General features: G+C 46.4%; 2 protein-coding genes and 1 non-coding gene across 9 annotated transcripts in view; 1 reads left to right on the forward strand and 2 right to left on the reverse strand.

Moving 5' to 3' along the window:
- Positions 1–305: 305 nt before the first annotated feature.
- On the reverse strand, positions 306–13159 carry PIP4K2C (phosphatidylinositol-5-phosphate 4-kinase type 2 gamma). Of its 7 annotated transcripts, none has more exons than XM_066369372.1 (11): positions 12899–13159; positions 9522–9622; positions 8775–8871; positions 8250–8393; positions 4638–4784; positions 3991–4029; positions 3300–3413; positions 2675–2945; positions 2402–2505; positions 2125–2216; positions 306–1656 (listed from the first exon to the last, which is right to left on the reverse strand). In XM_066369372.1, exons 1-10 carry the CDS (start codon positions 13070–13072, stop codon positions 2136–2138), a joined length of 1272 nt encoding a protein of 423 aa, XP_066225469.1. In that variant the 5' UTR covers positions 13073–13159; the 3' UTR covers positions 306–1656; positions 2125–2135. The 7 variants fall into 7 exon arrangements, with proteins under 7 accessions (XP_066225469.1, XP_066225468.1, XP_066225472.1 ...); XM_066369371.1 differs by having other exon boundaries at positions 306–1811; XM_066369375.1 differs by having other exon boundaries at positions 306–2216; positions 9522–9619; positions 12962–13159.
- TRNAA-CGC (transfer RNA alanine (anticodon CGC)) lies at positions 5853–5928 on the forward strand. The gene has a single exon. It is a non-coding gene; the product is annotated as a tRNA-Ala (tRNA).
- A 1520-nt stretch (positions 13160–14679) lies between the features above and the next one.
- KIF5A (kinesin family member 5A) overlaps positions 14680–19893 on the reverse strand; it is a 37654-nt gene continuing 32440 nt past the window's right edge. The window contains exons 27-29 of the mRNA XM_066369377.1: positions 19007–19034; positions 18459–18573; positions 14680–17344 (exon numbers count right to left, since the gene is read on the reverse strand). Coding sequence (XP_066225474.1) covers positions 18495–18573; positions 19007–19034 — 107 coding nt within the window. The 3' untranslated portion in view covers positions 14680–17344; positions 18459–18494. The remainder of the gene's footprint in view (positions 17345–18458; positions 18574–19006; positions 19035–19893) is intronic.

Raw genomic sequence — 19893 nt, forward strand, 5'->3', positions numbered from 1 at the left:
CATTAAATGTAACAAACAGTATGTACAGGTGTAATATGTTTATTGAATCTCTCACTTCCTGGGCCCCTGCACTGTTACTTTAATAAAATCATAGACCAGCCTGACCTGTGGTGGCACAGTAGATCAAGGGTTGACCTGAAAAGTTGAGGTCAACGGTTCAAAACCCCGGGCTTCCCCAGTCAAGGCACATACAGAAGGCAACTACTACAAGTTGATGCTTCCCGCTCCTCTCCCCTCATTTCAATAAATAAAATATATATTTAAAAAAAAAGAAAGAAAAGGGGGGGGGGAGACAGAGAGAGGCATTTCTGTGAAGGAATTTGGATCCAATAATTTAATTTCTATATAGTGACAGCAATGGGAGTAAATACACAAGATCTTTTCTATTAATAAAACAAAAAAGATGAATATTAGAAGCAACAAATGAGCAGTATAGACTGCTCATGATATGTCATCCACATGGTCAGAAAACCCATTTCTAAAGAACAACAGTTGCTAGTATCATGGAGTTTTATTGCATTCAACAGGGAAAAGGGAGATAGTTGGAATGAAAATGACTCATCAGGCTCTGGACAGGAAGGTATCATAAGGGCTCTAATCCTTAACTGGGACTCCTCTTGTTACTTCCTTTGGAGCAGAAGATGGAGGGGAGAAAGGAATTCTTATGACCTTGTGACTTCTTATGAAATGGATCGGTCCAGCCAGATGCAGAGCAAAGAATCTCTGCAACCCCAAAGGCCAGTTGCTGGTGTCCATCTATATATTTTTTAAAAATGATGCCTATAGAGGATAGCAAGAACAATGGCTGCCTTTGCAACAAAGGCATTAGAGGATAGGGAGGACAATACTGGGCTCTCAGGGTCCTCTACATTCTGAGAATGTCATGCATCAACTCAACTATATATCTTTGGAGGGGGCTGGCTGACTCCTCTCTGGGGGTGGAGATCAAAGATGACAAAGAAGGCCATCTGTCCTCTGGGAGACACAGTAGCAATAAGATGGGACAGAAGAGAACAGAATTAACATATCCAACTAGAAAAGGGGTTTGAGAAAGGCTGGGGGAAAGAAGTATGCTGGGCACACACCTCCAGGGCCATAGAGGAGGTTTCCACACTTGAGACCTCCATCCTCTTGAAATGACCAAGGTTGACCTAGGTGGAGATATTCCCTTCTCCTGGGAATAAAACCTCAGGGATGGCTAGACATGAAGAAAGGGAATTTAACACGGGGAACAAACCTTACACTCCTGGCCTAGCCTACAGAACTGGCAACCCCCACCACCACCACCACCACCACTGAACGGTTCCAGTGCCAGAAGGGGTGTAAGGTCCTGGGGAAGAGCAGCAATAGTCAAACACTTTCATCTAGGCTTGAATGCTTTGGTCATCCATCTCTGGGCTCTTGTGCCCAGAAGTACAGAGATGGGGGTGGAAGCTGGGTGAGGGAAGACATTGGAGAGAGTAATCAGTCCTTGACAGACACTTTTCTCCAGGTCTCTGCATAACATAAGTCCTTTTAGTTCCCATCTCCATGAGGTGCCAGCCTGCTGATCACTCTCCACCCTACCTCCGTGTGTAAAACTGGCCATATCCCACCATGTGTGCATGCCTGCAACCATATTTGTAGTATCTTGAAAGTCTTGACTCCCAGGGCCTACTGAGAAGGAAGTATGCCACAGTGAGTTCTATAAAGTTATCAGCAAAATTCAAACATTCTTAGTTCATCCCACAGAGCAAAGTGCATCCAGAGTAGTTCCTTGAGCTAGGTAGGTCCATCAGTCAGATCCGGAAGAGGGCACCTCCCCTCAGCTCCTTGTAGGATATAGAAACAACATAACATTTTACAAAAATCAAGGCACTTAGGAGAGAATGAACAGTAACATTCTAATGAAGCAAACAGACTTGTTGGAGGGGAGGGAGAGAGGGGAGAAAACTAGACAAAGGGGAGAAAAGATGATGTATCTCTGAGGGCCAGGAAGAGTCTACTCAAGAAGATGGAGTTATTAGGATGGAAAGAGCCTGTAGCCTGAATTCAGCAAGGAGGAAGAGAAGTAGTGACCAGAACATCCACAATTCCTCCAAGCCTCTGAGAACCCCAACACCTTGAACATAAAGCAGCAGTCACCATGAAGTCGCTTAGGCAAAGATGTTGGTAATAAAATCCAGGAATCGCTTAGCATACTGCTCAGGATGGACAGTAGAGATCTCTGCTCCGGCCTGTAAGAGGAATACGATGTCAGGCCATCCGCCACTCTTCTCCATTCCCCACCCTGATCCCACTCCCCCACCATTTCCATACCCAACACTTCATACTTTTGCCAACCCATTGCTCTGGCACAGAAGGCTCTCTCTTCCCAAGGAATAGTCAAGACAGGAAAGGAAAGGCCTTGCAAAGCCCTCACCCCGTGCTTGACAGTTTTGGCTGCATGAGCTGCTTTCTTCTTGGCATCATACTGCGTCAGGATATCAATGAGGCCCATGAAATAAACCTCCTTTTGGGGGGCCCCTGGAGAGAGTAACCAGCAATGAAGAGCAAGTATAGTCCCAATTTCCTCTCCCCAGGAACCAGTCAGATATGTTTGGAAAAGCTAACCCACCTCTCCACCCAGCACCCTGGTCTCTGTCCCACAAGGACTGCCCCCCCCACTCTTAAAAGTTTCCAGGATTCCTCTTACCCTCAGCACTCCGGATGGCGTAGACATCAATGAAGGATTCAAACTCTCCAGGGCCCAGGGGCAGATGAGAATGGATGCAGCCACCAATACCCTCAGGGGAGGTGCCATAGGAGCCCACCAGAGCAGTAGGTCCAGGCAGGCCACAGTCCCCATCCCCCTCTGACTCCTCTTCCCGCACAGGCCCCTCCTCCTCCTCTGGTTCAGAGCCCCGAACTATGTCGTGTATGCCCAGCAGAAGGCTGTAGTCCATGATCTTCAGCTGCACTAGGAACTGAGGCCCCATTGGCAAATCAGATACCCCCAATCTCCCTCCCCACTCCCAGGTATCTCCCTTCTACCCCTCCTACCCCTGAACTTCTGGAGCCCTCCTTGGGAAAGGAAGTATAAAAATTGAATACCACTACCCTTTAATATTAAGATCATCCTTTCAGCTCATTCCAGTCACTCGCTCCATGGGTAACCTCTAGGGGGTTTTCAAGTCTCAGACCCAACTCCTTAACATATAGAGAACCCAAAGGATAAAGGGAAGAGGAGGAGTTCCCTCATATTGTGAATAGAGAGATAACTACCCTAAGGGCAGCAAAAAAGGAAACAAAGCCATTTCCCAGAGCACCCCAATCATCACCTCCACATCTCTCTTTAGCTTCTCTAGAAATACTTTCTTCTCCGCTTCACCAATATAAACTTTCTGGTTCTTGTTGAGAAAGTCCATATCCTTAAGGGTGGGCAACTCCTTAACCTGAGAATAAGTAAAGGGACACTTTGGGAATATATTCCTTCCCCCAAGGTCTCAGAGAACCCTGCTCTATCCAGGGCTCTATCTCTAACTCAGTGGTTGCTAGGGGAGAGAGATCTTGCAGCCCTTCTCTCACTTAACTCCACCCTGGATGATGCCCCAGTCAGTTCTCACCTCCAATGGCTTCCCCAGACTCAGTCACTGCAGCTGTAACCCAAATCATATTCCACTACTTTCTGCTATGGTTTTCATTAAGGTCCTCCACACTGACTTTTCTTTCTTCTTATTAAGCAAAAATACCCGCTCCAATAGGACAGCCCAGAGTGAGTGGTAGAAGTTAAACATTTTGCTCATCAAGTCTGACATCCTCACCCATCCCCCAACCTTCCACATAGAATAATCCATGACAAAGCAGCTGTTCCCCTGCCCCTTCTGCACAATCCCTGAAATAGAACAAATTTCCATCTCTCTTGTCAGCGGTTTAAGATAAGAATAAATAGCTGGTAATCCCTGCCTCCTTATCCTAAGAAGATCCCTTTCATCTACCCTCCCCTATCCCTCACCCTAAAATTAGAATCACCTTTTCCTTATCGCTGGCTTCCCGAGACACTAGGGAGCCCTGTGGAGAGACCCAAATACTAATCAGCAGAAGTGGTTAAAAGAACAGTCAAGATCCAGCGTCTTGCCCTGGCCGGTTGGCTCAGCGGTAGAGCGTCGGCCTGGCGTGCGGGGGACCCGGGTTCGATTCCCGGCCAGGGCACATAGGAGAAGCGCCCATTTGCTTCTCCACCCCCCCCCCTCCTTCCTCTCTGTCTCTCTCTTCCCCTCCTGCAGCCAAGGCTCCATTGGAGCAAAGATGGCCCGGGCGCTGGGGATGGCTCCTTGGCCTCTGCCCCAGGCGCTAGAGTGGCTCTGGTCTCCGCAGAGCGATGCCCTGGAGGGGCAGAGCATTGCCCCCTGGTGGGCAGAGCGTTGCCCCTGGTGGGCGTGCCAGGTGGATCCCCGTCTGGCGCATGCGGGAGTCTGTCTGTCTCTCCCCGTTTCCAGCTTCAGAAAAATACAAAAATACAAAAAAAAAAAAAAAAAAGATCCAGCGTCTAAGACGAGCACCCAAACCCATCCATAGCCTTCTTTTCTTTAAAATGAATCATCTAGTGCCCTCCCAGGACCTTCTCATTGTCAGGCCATGAGGAGCCTCCCCCTCCACCAGAGCTATCTTCTCCGCACCTTGAGGTCATACTTCCTGTGCACAGGAAGACGGTGGCTAAACATGTTGCGCATCACAAGCATGTAGCTGTCTTCATTGTCCACGCTAACTCGGTACATCCCCAGAAACTGGGGCAGCAGCGTGTTGCCATGGCACTTCACAATGTACTGGGATGGAAGGTAGGAAGGAATGGGAAGAGGCTGAGCACCACATATGCAAAGAACCCAGGGATGGGTATTCAAACACTATCATTCCAGAGTGAGCAGAATACTTCAACTAGAGAGGTTGCAAGAAAGTCAAAAGTGGTGGCAGCTTTCTAAAGATGCCCCTGGTTATTATGAAGTTTTTGGATCCTTATCTCTTCTGATTCATTTGCATAATGTCTCGATTTTAAAGTATCCTTTCTCATTTCCTATTTATCATTCTTTCAGATGGGAAATGTAGGTATTTTTATCCTTATTTTAGACCCTTTTTATATGCAAACAGTCACAGGATTAGATATTTCATCTGTTTATCAGCAAATTGATTTTATCCAGACCAATGTTTCTCTGTGGCCTAAATTCCCCTAGTAAAAATGTTGATGTTTGGAACCCTTTTCTTTTCTTTTTTTTTTAGTGAGAGGAGAGAGAAAGGAAAGGAGAGAGATGAGAAGCATCACTTCTTTGTTGCGGCACCTTAGTTGTTTATTGATTGCTTTCTCGTATGTGCCTTGACTGAGGGCTATAGCAGAGCAAGTGACCCCTTGCTCAAGCTAGTGACTTGGGCTCAAGTCAGCGACCTTGAGCTGGAAGCCAGTGACTTTTGGGCTCAAGCCAGCAACCAGGGGGTCATGTCTATGATCCCATGCTCAAACTGGCAACCCTGCACTCAAGCTGGTGAGCCCGCATTCAAGGCGGTGACTTCAGGGTTTCAAACCTGGGTCCTCAGCATACCAGGCCAATGCTCTATCCACTACACCACTGCCTGGCCAGGCTATAATTTGGATTCTTTAAAAAAAATTATTCCTCTTTCAATGCTACTCTCCTTCTCTCTCTCTCTCATTTCTGCTTACTTCACTTCATAGCCAACCTTCTCAGAAAAAACAGTCAGCAATCAATCCACTTCCTATCTCTCATTTCCCATCTGAAAGAATGATAAATAGGAAATGAGAAAGGATATCTTTCACCTCAAACCGGTGAAATCAATACAGGGAGTCCTCGGGTTACGACAGTCTCAACATAAAACATTTCGAGTTGGCCCTGGCCGGTTGGCTCAGTGGTAGAGCGTTGGCCTCGCGTGCGGGGGACCCGGGTTCGATTCCCGGCCAGGGCACATAGGAGAAGCGCCCATTTGCTTCTCCATCCCCCCCCCTCCTTCCTCTCTGTCTCTCTCTTCCCCTCCCACAGCCAAGGCTCCATTGGAGCAAAGATGGCCTGGGCGCTGGGGATGGCTCCTTGGCCTCTGCCCCAGGCGCTAGAGTGGCTCTGGTCGCGGCAGAGCAACGCCCCGGAGGGGCAGAGCATCGCCCCCTGGTGGGCAGAGCGACGCCCTGGTGGGCGTGCCGGGTGGATCACGGTTGGGCGCATGCGGGAGTCTGTCTGACTGTCTCTCCCTGTTTCCAGCTTCAGAAAAATACAAAAAACAAACAAACAAACAAACAAAAAAAAATTTCGAGTTGACGATGCTCACTTGCATAAAAACTTAGAACAACTGAGATGTGAGTGTTTTGGTTTACTCCACTAGTGTCGTACTTATGGACTACGCAGGCGAACTAGTTTGGTTGCATGCAGAACACGCAGTGATGCAGCATATTTGTGTTTTTATGTGCTAGATGATGGTTTTACAACTGTGTTAGGATAGGTAAGTGACTTAGGCTGAGGTGTATTTCGACTTACACCAGAAGTCGGTTATGTCACTGTTGTAGGAACAGAACTGTGTTGTAACCAGAGGACCCCCTGTATATACCCTCATTTCTCCTCTGAAATCTCTCTACTCCTTCCTCCCCCAAATCCCTCAGTTGCCAAACCCTATGAGTATTTAGTCAGTATTTATATATATCAACTGAATGGCACTTGATACTACCGATCAGCCTCTCCTTACAACTCTCCTCACACTCAGCTCTCATTAGACTACTCTTCCAATTCCCCTCTTCTCTGTTCTCCAATCCGGTTAGGAATGAAGTAGGGCAAAAATAATTAAAAGTGTCCATTCAGCTCGATCAGTGGTAACACAGTGGATAGAGTGTAGACCTGTGACGCTGAGGTCCCAGGTTTGAAACCCCGAGGTCACCAGCTTGAAATGCAGGCTCACGAGCTTGAGCGCAGGGTCACTGGCTTGAGCAAGGGGTCACTGGCTTGGCTGGAGCTCCCCTACCCCAGTCAAGGCACATATGAGAAGTATACAATGAACAACTAAAGTGCCTGCAACTATGAGTTGATGCTTCTCATCTCTTTCCCTTCCTGTCTCTCACAAAAATAAAAATCAACTCTCATGATGCTCCTTCTAAAAAAGTATCCTTGAGCCTCCCAAGTGTATCTCCTAGTGAGTTGAGATGCTTTTCTTCTGAATCCCAGAGCATTCTGTACCTACCTCTATGACTGCACACATCTTCCTGTGTGCTAATGCTAGCTTACTAGATTCTGCCATTAGATTAAAAGACCCTCAAGGGCCTCAACCATTTAAGTCACCTCTTTCTCCACAGCCTAACACAGGACCTAGTAATAAAGACATTCAATATTTGTTAGATAAACCAAATATTCCTTTTAGAGTCTTTCATTTATTCCTTGCTTACTGGTTTTAGTGAGCCTTTTTTTCTTCAGTAGAAAGATATTTAGGCAGTGTTTTTATCACCAATCCCACAAACTCCATGTGCCCCATTAATCAAATCAGACAAAATAGTTCCCTAATCTGTTTCAAGGCTGGATAGTATCATGGCCTCTACCTTCCAAATTACCCCAATTGTGTACTTATCCTGGTTTTCTCCCCAATTGCATTTATTCCTGATAGTATATTTGGTGCTAACACTTCATCCAATTTTAAGTCTAAAGTTCATACTTTTTTTTTTTTTAGTGAGAGAGAGAGGAGAAGCATCAACTCATAGTTGTGGCACTTTAGTTGTTCATTGATTGCTTCTCATATGTGTCGTGAACGAGGAGCTCCAGCTAGCCAGTGACCCCTTGCTCAAAGCCAGCAACCTTGGGCTTCAAGCCAGTGACCATGGGGTCATGTCAATGTTCCCATACCGGTGACCCCATGCTCAAGCTGGTGAGCCCGCACTCAAGCCAGTGACTTCAAGGTTTAAAACCTGGGTCCTCAGTATCCCAGGTCGATGTTCTATTCACTGCGCTTCCACTTGGTCAGGTTAAAGTTATACTTTGTTATACATGTGCCCTTTATGTATCAATCCATACTGGTTTTAGATTATAAGTATCAAATGATAAGTAACACGTCTAAATTATTCTATTTCAACAAACACAAATAGGTATACAGGGACTTTTTAAAAAAAATTATAGTTTTTAAAAACAATGTCAAGTGCTTCTTGGGGAGCAAAATAGGTTGTAGAGAGGACAGGGACATGAAATCTCCCTGTGTGCTCTGGCAGCTGAGCTATGAGTAAAGAGATAGGAAAGAACTAGGCTAGAGAGAGGCCTGACCTGGTGGTAGTTAGAGAGGTTGCTATGCATGTCAGCAATGTCCTCACTGGATACTTCTTTGATGACCAGAGTCCGATCATAGGAGATAAGGAAGCGACCGTCACTGCCTTCACTTTCACTTGGGGGACTTCGGGTAAGGGATACCTGTTAGGGAAAGGGAATAGGCTAGCTAGAGACTCTTTTCCTTCCCCTTTATATGAAGATGCAAGTCATAGGATAATGGCCAACTGAAAGTGTCTGAATGTAGATAAAACAGTGGCATAAGAGGCTGAGCAGGGGTTCTTAATCTGGTGTCTATACATGGGCTGAAAGTGGCAGAAAACTTTTAATGTTATCTATATTCTCTCCCACCCCCACCCGCCTCAAGACAGGGTTTGTAACTTTCACCAGATTTTTAGGTACGCCTGTGATGATGAAAAGGTAAAGAATCATACTTGCCAAGGCTCTCATTACTCCAACCATGGCTGTCACAAGGATTCCCCTGTTGTTCAGAAGAAGGAATACCTTCAGCCCATAAACTCTCACCAAGTAATCCTGGTCATCAATGCCAAATCGATCACGGAGGTTCCTGAAGACCTGGGGACAATACTCCTTGAACTTGAAATGACTAGGCAGATTTTCCCTGAAATAGGGATTTTTAAGGTAAGGAAACAAAGTAACAACACTACTTTATATTTATATAGGGCTTAACAGTTTATAAAGCAACTTCACATATATACCTTTTTTGATTCTCATAAAATCCTTGTAAAGTCCTTAAAAGGTATATTATGCCTATTTTATAGAAGTAGAGACTGTGGGTCAGGGTAGTTTGAGTGACCTGCTTAACTCACATGACTAGTAAATGGCTTAAGTATTCCCCATCCAAACAGCAGAATTTCCCAAATCACAAGCAAGTTAGAGACATCCTAAACTCAGCAATAGGTGCCACTTTTTAGAATTGTACCATCTGATACTAGGAGGAAGGGCTTAGAGACTCTTTTTTTTCAGGAAGTCCCCATCAGAAACGAATGGGAATGATATCCAAATGTATTTACTTTATAGAATTGCTAGGCAAGAAAAGAGATAAACTAGAACATCCATATAAGGATATAAGGAACACTGAAAATTATTTTAATGATTTATTTGCATAATACTAAATTTCTGCATTGGGAAGAAGGTTAGACAATAAAACTCGTCTAACTAAAAACCTTCAACTCATTGAATCTTAACTATTAAAATTATTTATTCTTTTCTTCAAAGGTTGACATGAGAAGGGTGGGAATTCCCACATACCTGTGGAAAAGGTGATTGTTCACCTTGATCTTGGAACTGGCCTTAAAGTCATCTGGCAGCAGCATCACAGGAGGAGGCACCTGGCTGAGCTCATTGATCTGCTGAGCCGAAACAAGAATAGGGAGTGAGTAGGAGTATGAACTACTCATACTCTGTGTCTGGTCAAGAGTCAGAAAAGGGCAACTCAAACCTCATTCCTTTAAAAATACTGCTTATCATTCACTTGACATAGGTGAGAGACTGTGTCTGACCTCTTCTGCTGCCAACTTACTGCAGTAAGCAACCCTCACACCGAACTCCTCACACTCCCACCCCTGAGGAACTTCATGCTCACAACAGTCTTTTTATATCAGGCAAATTCTATAAGCAACTCATTTTTAAAGCTGTGAGAAATTCTAGAGAGAAAAAAATATCCTCAGCAGACTCAAGACACTCATGACAAACAGTTCTATGCTCCATTAAAAACAAAACAAAAAGCATTTTTAAAAGTATGAGACAGTTAATGGAACTCTCTGAGGGGTCAACAACAAATAAAATGAAATATCCATATCCTGCAAAAGAAACCTCCTTACAAGTAGAACCAGTCCTTCCAGACAACTCAGACCCAGTTCTCTGCAGTAGGTCCCACTTACTAGGTGTAAGGTAAAAGAAGAGCAGCTGATTTAAGAGGGAATGCAGAAGATACAAACTCATCAGGCATCTGTTCAATAAATTCAAGCCAACTCACATCCCAAAAAATGCAAACATCACATGCTCTCCTGAGCCTCCAAAGTCAGCAGTTTGCTAATTCAGTGGTACAGTGGACACAGCTTTGGCCTGGGACACAGAGGACCCAGGTTCGAAACCCTGAGGTTGCTGGCTTGAACATGGGATCACAGGCATGACCCCAAGGTTGCTGGCTTAAGCCCAAAGGTCACTGGCTTCCAGCCCAAGGCTGCTGGCTTGAGCCCAAGTCGCTGACTTGAGCAAGGGGTCACTGGCTCAGCTGGAGCCCCCTGGTCAAGACACATATGAGAAAGTAATAAATGAACAACTAAGGTGCCACAACAAAGAATTGATGCTTCTCATCTCTCTCCCTTCCTGTCTGTCTGTCTCTCTCTAAAAAAAAAAAAAAAAAAAAAAAAGTGCATTTATAATATGACTAATCGCTAGTTTATGTAAGTTCCCATCTAGACTGTGATTCTTCCAGCACTGGGATCAGTTCTAATCAACTGCCTAGCTAGCAAAATGTTTGGCATATGGTGGTCTTGAAGTGTTTATTAACTGTATAAATGGGTGCCTTGCCTATCCTTATTTAGGCATTTGACAGAGGTTATGAAGTGCAGTTTAACCTAAATCCCATAAACTGCACTATAACCCAGATCCTCTCATTCTCAGTAGAAAAGGAGGACAGAACACACTCCTCCAGAAAAATAAGCCACTTGAGATTCCCAGTCTAAAATTCAGCTATAGTTCTTCATGGCCCCTCTTCGCCACCTGATGTTAAAGCAGGCTGAATCATCATTAAGATATGTTTAAGGCCTGACCTGTGGTGGCGCAGAGGATAAAGCGTCGACCTGGAAATGCTGAGGTCGCTGGTTCAAAACCCTGGGCTTGCCTGGTCAAGGCACATATGGGAGTTGATGCTTCCAGCTCCTCCCCCCTGTCTCTCTCTCCTCTCTAAAATGAATAAATAAATTAAAAATTTAAAAAAAAAGAACAAATAAAATTAAAAAAAAAAAAAAGGTATGTTTAAGTAATTTCCTCATTTCAGATACTTGAAGTAAATGTGTGTTTGATGGAGGGTAAGGTGTTGAAGCTAAAGTATAGACCCAGGGAAGCTAAGGCAGGTCTTATTTGTAATTCCTTCAATTCTTACTCAAGGAAAACCCTCCTTGTTAAGCTTCCTAAAGGGATGGATGAGTCACATGGAAAGTACACATGAGAGGCAGCCCTACTTCAGTCAGCCTTGCCCATACCAAGTGCCTTAGACTGGGTACTTGCTGATAAGACATTACCACCCAGGAAGCTGGGAACATATGCAAAAGGGAGCTGACAGACCCCAAACAACACTTTAAACCACAAATTAAGAATGTGACAAAACTGTATTCCTCCTCGCCCTCTTCCACCTCCACAACCCTGCCATAACTATAACAATTCAAGGAATTTAATTTATAAAATACTGCCTGTCACATTCAAGGTCACTGCATCACTTCCATTCCAGATCCAATGGAAGGGAGCAGTGGCTGTGGTATGTTCACCTGAAGTATTCTCAGGAAAGAAGATGCACTGGCCTATATGGCCTCCTCCTGATTCCCAGGCCACACCCTCTACAGCAGTTTCCTGCTCCTGAAGTTCACCAGCTCAGTGCCCCCATGACCAGAGCTTCTCAGCCATCTCTTTAGTCAAAGATGACCTCCATTCACATCAAACACCATCACCAGCGAACAACGGCTGAGTGAGTGCAACCACTAGGTTTAGGGTGGGGTAGCTTCTCAGAAATGCTGTGAAGGGAAAGGAAGAAACAAGCAGGATTAGAAGGTCCGATAAGCCCGGAGCTTCCCTCAAAGTCAAGGACATCAGCTGGAAAGCAAGGTGGAAAGGAAAGTGAACCGATCCCCCTCATCCAGCTACCCTCCCTGCTCCCCTTCCATTACACTTTCACCGGAGACCTCACCACCACTAACCCTGAACAGCCACTCCCCCTAATGTCCTTCCAGCTGTAGCCGGGTCCTGGCTGGTCTATGCAGCCTGAGGCTGAGGCTGGATCTGGCAGGAAGGAGGCAGGGAGCTGGATTCCAGGTGGGGAAGGCGGAACTGGGTGGAGGACTAAAGGGCGGAGAAGACAAAGTCTACGGTTAAGATAAAAAGTCTCGTGAGGAAGTCCCGGGTTCGATTCCCGGACAGGGCACACAGGAGAAGCGCCCATCTGCTTCTCCACCCCTCCGCCGCGCCTTCCTCTCTGTCTCTCTCTTCCCCTCCCGCAGCCAAGGCTCCATTGGAGCAAAGATGGCCCGGGCGCTGGGGATGGCTCCTTGGCCTCTGCCCCAGGCGCTAGAGTGGCTCTGGTCGCGACAGAGCGACGCCCCGGAGGGGCAGAGCATCGCCCCCTCCCGGTCGGGCGCATGCGGGAGTCTGTCTGACTCTCTCTCCCCGTTTCCAGCTTCAGAAAAATATAAATTAAAAAAAAAAAAAAAAAAAGTCTAGAGTGAGAAGACACACTGAGGATCACCTGAAGGCAGGTGAGCAGGGAACAGGATAGCCCCGGCGGAAAGTGCAGCACGAGGGACACTGCAGACGGGAGCCTGGAGACAGGGACGCCCGGAGGCACAAGAGCTTGAAGGGATTCGGACACAACTACGGGGGGGTAGGGGGAGCCGGATAGGGCCGGATCTCACCGAGTGGGCTACGCCCCACAGGAACACGCCCACCAGTGGGTCAGCCGCCCGGAACACCTTCACCTTCTGCTGCACGAAATGCTTCTTCTTGGTTTTGGAGGCGAAGCCGAAACCCTGGCCGGGGCCCGCTGTACTCGCTGGTACGGTGGCCGGCGGGGCCGAGGAGGACGCCATGGTCTCCCGCGTACACGATCGAGTGGACGCGAGAGCCCGGAACGATCCGGTCTCCCAACCCCGGAAGCGGGGCTCACCTGAGCTGCCGTCACGTGATCGGTGGCGGGCCCGTAGGCTCCCGGCGGGCTGGGGCGGGGCGAGGTTGGCTCCGCCCCCTGGCTCTGTGCCCCAAAACCCGTGGGGGGGGGTGGGGGATGGGCTGGGGTCACCTGGCGGAAGGGCGGACACGCGGAGTCCGCGTGGCCCTGACAGATCACCGAGGCTGTGGGGATGCGGCCTGGGCTGACCTGTTTCACTTTTCAGTCTGGGGTTTCTCTGCTGCAAAATCGCCGCCTACCGGTTTTGCCCAGTCTCTAGGAGTAAATTCCCTCCTAAAGCTAACCCAGAAGCATTCGTTAACAAAATGGTTTTAATGCATATACTCAATGTGGTGTTTAGAAGGACTACTCTGCATCATTCTGGAGGTAGCCTGTGGTACTGCAAAAGTCTAGGCTCCAGATGATGAACTGAAACCGTAGCTGTTAGGATGGAAAGAAGGGATGGCATTTAAAGGTATACTTTGATGTCAGTTTGGAAAATTCTTAGTGATGTGGGGGATTTGAGGGGAAGGGAGACATTGAGAATGAATCCCACGCTTCTGGCTAAGATGAAGAGAGATGGTGGAGCAGTTTTGGCAAAAAAGATAAGTTCATATTGGAACATGGTAAGAGTAACTGAGTTCAACTGGACATAAAATAAAATGGCCTGTGCTAGGTTTATAGATTAAATTATAGTTGTGGAATCTCTGGACGTGGATGACATCTCCCAGAGAGAGCAAGCAAAGAACCAAGGGCTGAACCCTAGAATAGGCCATTATTTAAGAGGCTTGTGGGGAAGGCTGAGAAGGGGTTGCCAGAAAACTGAAGAAGCCAGGAGAGCAGGGGCACAGAAACCAAGAGAGTGGAATTTTAAGAAGAAAGGAGTGAAGAGCAATGTCAAAACTCACAAGAAGGTGAAGCAAGACAAGGACAGAGAACTATTTTACTTGGTAACTAGTTACCTTTGGAAAAGCAGTTTCACCAGAACAAGAGCCAGATCAAGATGGGCTGAGGAATGACCGGGAGGTGAAAAAGTGGGGAGAAGACAGGAAGGGGTATGTTCTAAAATGGGGGTTAAGAGAGTGATTGTGGAAGATGATCATGGGAGAAGAGAATTGAGCTGTTAGTAAGGGCAGGAAGAGACATACTGGAAAGGGACAGAACTGAAGAGACTAGTAAGGTGATGGTGTGAGGGAAAAATGGAGGGAACAGGATACCAATTTTTGTTAAAAATTACCAACAACCTAGAAAGATGTCCACCAATAGTAGAATAGTTGAATAAGTTATAGGATAAACATATGAAATTTTATACATTTTTAATGAGGTAAACCTATATACATTGACATGAAAAGATTCCCCAGGAAATACTGTTAAGTGGGGGGAAAACCCTGTGTGCAAATATAAACATCTGGGAAGATTATATAAATATATAGAAACACATCTGGGAAGATCATATACCACACTGTCAAATGCCACAATGTGCAGGGAAAGGAGAGGCGGGGGAGGTAAAAGATTTACAACACCACAGAGTCATCATTGAAGTTATTTTATTTTAAAGGTATATATGTACATCAAATAAATACACACTGGGGTTTGTTTCGGTTTGACTTCCACACTAGCATGCAACATTTTGGCAGATATGAGTGGGCAGGCCAAGTGTCCCATATGGTGACCCTGGCTCTCTGACAGGGATGCAGTGAGTGTCGGGGGGAGGAGAAGGAGGAAGATGAAGAGTGAAGGCTTTGTGTGTGTTGTTTCTGATTAAAGTAAGTGAATTCTATTTCTTACATCTTGCTAAAGAGAAAGCTGCTCCCTCTGTCACCTGTCTCCTCATCTGCCCTACACCTTCATATTTTACATATTTTAAAAGAATCATTTAGTGGCAAAATTACATAAAACTCACTGGATTCTTACATGCCTTCCTGGAAAATATCAGCACAAGTCTACAGGTGCACAGGTATCTTCTTCCTCCCTGATTGGGTCTTGGAGATAGGATGGCTCATCCACCCCAACCTTGCCCTCTTTTCTATAAGTTGCAAGCTTGGGACAAGGAAATCAGATTGAACTCCTTTCCTCAGGGCAGTGGTTTTCAAATCTACAGAACTCTCAAGGTCTCTTAGGACTGTTCAAGGGCTCCTCAACAAATGAAGCATTTACCACCAAAGAAAATGCAAACTGCCCAGGTCTGCATCCCTTTTAGTTATTTCTTATATTAGGGTTCTATATAAGACTTGTTTTAAAAAATGTTTGAATATCATTGCTTTATATTTATTCCACATCCCTCTGGTATTTCTCCCCTGCATTTCCCCTTAATTGCTGAGAGAGGCCTAACAGGTAAAGGGAGAAGGGACTTATTTCCTTAAGGGGTCCTGGGCCAGGACAGCCTGTATTTACTGACTTTCACTCACACTGAGCTTTCTTTTCTGACTTAGAAGCTAAGGGATGGTTGTCCTGCTGCTGGGGGATCCTATTCTTCCATCTTCATAAGACTGGATATCTGGCCTGACTGGGCAATGGCGCAGTGGGTAGAGCATCGGATTGGGATGCGGAAGACCCAGGTTCGAGACCCCGAGGTTGCCAGCTTGAGCGAGGGCTCATCTGGTTTGAGCAAAAGCTCACCAGCTTGAGCCCAAGGTCGCTGGCTCAAGCAAGGGGTCACTCGGTCTGCTGAAGGCCCGCAGTCAAGGCACATAAGAGAAAGCAATCAATGAACAATTAAGGTGTTGCAACGTGCAACGAAAAACTGATGATTGATGCTTCTCATCTCTCCGTTCCTGTCTGTCTATCCCTGTCTATCCCTCTCTCTGAGTCTCTCTGTCTCTGTAAAAAAAAAAAAAGACTGGATATCTGGGCACCAGACTTTCTTGACTTGGACAGGCTTGTGATCTCTATTCTCCACCCCTGTGGTTACTGAGAAAACCATCTTAGCACCATGTGGAAAGAAGGCTATCTGAAACCAAAACAGTAGTCCTAGCAATATCATGGGGGCTGAGGGGCTTGAAAGAAGAGATACCCCCCAGTTCAAGCCCTGGAGTTCCTCCACCTCTGGAAAATCTTCCCTGTCCCTTTCTTTAAAGTGCACTTACCAGATGGGGACATTATAGAAGGAACTCTCTGTCAAAAAAATAAAAAGTTTTAAAAATCTATACTGGGGAAAAGGTAGGCTCCAGCTTGAAAAGAAAGGCATTTCAAGATAGACATTTTGCCAATGAACTGGAAACCCCAAACCCAAAAGGTGGAAATCGGGAAAAAATGCAGCCCAATATGGGATAGAGAAAGGAACCCAGCTCATTACCATGGCAAAAAATACTTAGGAATTTTACAGTCTATTCACCCTCAAACCTAAACAAGCAATCATTGACTATGCTTGTCTAACTATCACCATGAACAGGTAAGCAACAATTTGACAGATGTCAGCAGGGTCTGCCTCCTCAATTTTTCAAAATATTTCAAAGCAACTCTAGGTTCTGGTCAAGAGTTCTGCGGTAGAGAATATAAAAAGGAGTTTTGAGGAGAAATGGAAGTGGTCCCTTGAGCAATCAATGTTCTCAGTCATCCAGGGGAGAACAGGAATAGGGAGGCAAAAGGCAGACTTTGAAGGGCAGAGGTACATACCTGGAATCCCTCAGTTTGGATGAAGGGTGTATGAAGAAAATTCTACACGTAATTTAGTAGTCCTTCCATTTTGCCCACCCCTGTGCAATATGTGAAAGAGGAGGGAGGAAGAGTCTATTTCTGTATCTTTTTATGATGCTAAGACATTCTTCTGCTTAAGGCTGTGTGTGTGTGTGTGTGTGTGTGTGTGTGTGTGTGTGTGTGTGTGTGTGTATGTGAAGGGTCACAGCCCTCTAGCTCCCATTTTTCCTTTTATCATCTCCGTGACTAACACCACTCAGTTTGAGAGACCCATATGTGAGAGAAAGAAGAGACATTTCACTCCCCTCCCCATTGCCCCAAATGAGGAGAGTACACTATACTTAGAAATTGCTAAATACATCGTTAGTTACTTAGCAAGAAAGAAGAGAGAGACATAGCAGCAGCTTTTGATATATAGATACAGAGTACAAAGAGATACAGAGTAAGAGAAAACATCAAACATAGTACAGTCAAACAACAAGGGCTGGGGAGGGAGTTAGCATCAAAGACCACAGGTTTGCAGCATGCTGAGAGAAGAGGCCTCAGTCCCTCTTAGAAACTGGGGAGAAAGAGAAAGAGGTTGTGAGCAACCACTTGTGGCCCAGCCACTGAATAGGAACAGGGTGGTATTTTTACAGATGCTGGTTCACAGTCCTGTTCTTTTTTTTTTATATATATAATTTTTTATTTATTCATTAGTCCTGTTCTTTTAATACTAACAACTGGATGCCACCCTCCCAACTCCCCCTCTTCCACCCAGGTCTCCCCATTCCTACTTCTTTGCTTCTCATGCCTTTCTGCCTTTGTGTGTTCCTGGCCTACTGTCCTGGAAACCCTCTGCAGAGTGCAGCCTGCTATCGAGGAAAACCCCTGCAGAGGGCTCAGCCTGGATGCAGCCCAGTAAGAGACTGGATGTGTTCTTTTATTTATAGTTCTCCAAAGATCCAAAGTAGACCATAACAGGATCACAGTACCAGTTCTGGGACCTAAAGCAGCTATGGCAAGAAGCCAGTGACACACAGGTGCTTGTGCTGCTACAGGGGAGGACCTTGGGGCTGAGGTGGGGAAGCGGGGCTTGAAGGTGGGGACACAGCTGTTTTCCACCTCCACTGGAGCAAGTTAAGAGAGGAGTGCTAACACTGCAGCTGGATAAACAAAAAGTTAGACTTGGGGCATTTCCTAAAACTTATTGGTAACATACAGATATGAGGAGTATAGGACACAGGTGCAGGAATAAGTCAAACATCTCTTCTACTGGAGACGTCTTAGAAAATACCTATCCATCCAAAATTATTTTAGGGTGGATACAGAGGGAGGGTTGAGATGATCTCCCAAAGTCTCCTAATATTTACTGCTTTCTATGACCTGTGTGTGGCTCTGGGATCCCGCAGCCCTTTGTCACTTCTTTCGACATGAGGCAGTGACCCCTAGTGGCAAAAAGGCAGTACTGTGGTTACTACTATGGCCAAAAGCAAAGTATAACGGCAGAAGGGAGGTCAGTGTCCAGAGGATGTGGGGCAGCACAAATGTAACCCTTGGAAAGGAAAGGCAGGAGTTGGGGGACAACGATGTAGTAAAATTTTTGAGATGATAAAAAAGTCGAAGAAACAAAGAGGCTGAGGGTAAGAAAGCAGACAACCTGAGGCTGGGCAGAGGAAGTGGCCTGGAGCTACCTGAAAGTGCAGGTATGCAGTAGTCTGTGTGTGAGATTAGCTGGCTGCTGTCTCTTGGTGGAGAGGGAAAAGCTTGGCCTGGTCCTCAGCTTCATAGCCGCATGGTAGGTCACTCCTGGAAGAGGAGACCCAGCACAATCACAGCACTGTCAGCTCAGAATAAATGAAAGCATTCCTGTCACTTTGCTCTCACATAGCATTCTTGTGAGATCCTAGTGGGCAGAAACTATTCAGGTTTTACAGGAATACAATGGAAAGCTAGGCTAAAGAGATGGAGCTGACTTGCCCAAGGTCACAAAGTTCCCAGAGGGAGAAGAGAAACCAGGACACCATCCACTGGAATGGGGAGAAGCCACAGATGGGACCCAAGGAGGGGACGGTGTTCTGTACCACGTCAGGGGAGTGACACGGGGATGGCAAGATTGATTCTCATTTCCTCCTCCTTCCCCAGAAGGCTCCAGGGAACCTCTGAACTAGGACATGAGGGAAATTTAATCATTTATCCTGGTCTCACCCAGAGAACCCAAGAGCAGTGGGGACAGGTGTACCTGTTGTCATTGATATCCGTGGCATTTCCTGAAGAAATCATCATTGAGAACGCAGGATTAGAAGACAGAAAAAGGAGACTGTGCATTAGAAACAATGCCCAAACCCTCTCTCATCTGAATCCGTTAGAAAGAAAGGTAACACTCTCTTTGGAGCATAGCTGCCATATGGGTCTGTGGCATTCTATCTACAACTACCGTGCTGATCATTATTTTGTTTGAGAAAAAGCCTCCTTGATCCCTCATGAAGGAGAGGAGAAATGAAAAGGACGTTAATGGTGGGGACAGGCATGGTAATAGGAGGAATCTATTTATAAGAGTATAAGACCCAGGCCCTGGCCAGTTGGCTCAGTGGTAGAGCATCGGCCTGGCGTGCAGGAGTCCCGGGTTCGATTCCCGGCCAGGGCACACAGGAGAAGCGCCCATCTGCTTCTCCACCTCTCCCCCTCTCCTTCCTCTCTGTCTCTCTCTTCCCTTCCTGCAGCCAAGGCTCCATTGGAGCAAAGTTGGCCCGGGCGCTGAGGATGGCTCTGTGGCCTCTGCCTCAGGCACTAGAATGGCTCTGGTTGCAACAGAGCAACGCCCTAGGTGGGCAGAGCATCGCCCCCTGGTGGGCGTGCCAGGTGGATCCTGGTCAGGTGCATGCGGGAGTCTGTCTGACTGCCTCCCCGTTTCCAACTTTAGAAAAAAAAAAAAAAAAAGAGTATAAGACCTGGCCCTGGCTGGTGGCTCAGTGGATAGAGCATTGGCCCAGTGTATGGATGTCCCAGGTTCAATTCCCAGTCAGGGTACACAGCAACCATCTGCTTCTCTCCACTTCCCTCTCCCCGTTCTCTCCCTCTTCCCCTTTCACAGCCAGTGGCTTGATTCATTCAAGCATGGCCCTGGAC

Source organism: Saccopteryx leptura, chromosome 2 (genome assembly GCF_036850995.1).
Source record: "Saccopteryx leptura isolate mSacLep1 chromosome 2, mSacLep1_pri_phased_curated, whole genome shotgun sequence".
Taxonomy (NCBI): domain Eukaryota; kingdom Metazoa; phylum Chordata; class Mammalia; order Chiroptera; family Emballonuridae; genus Saccopteryx; species Saccopteryx leptura.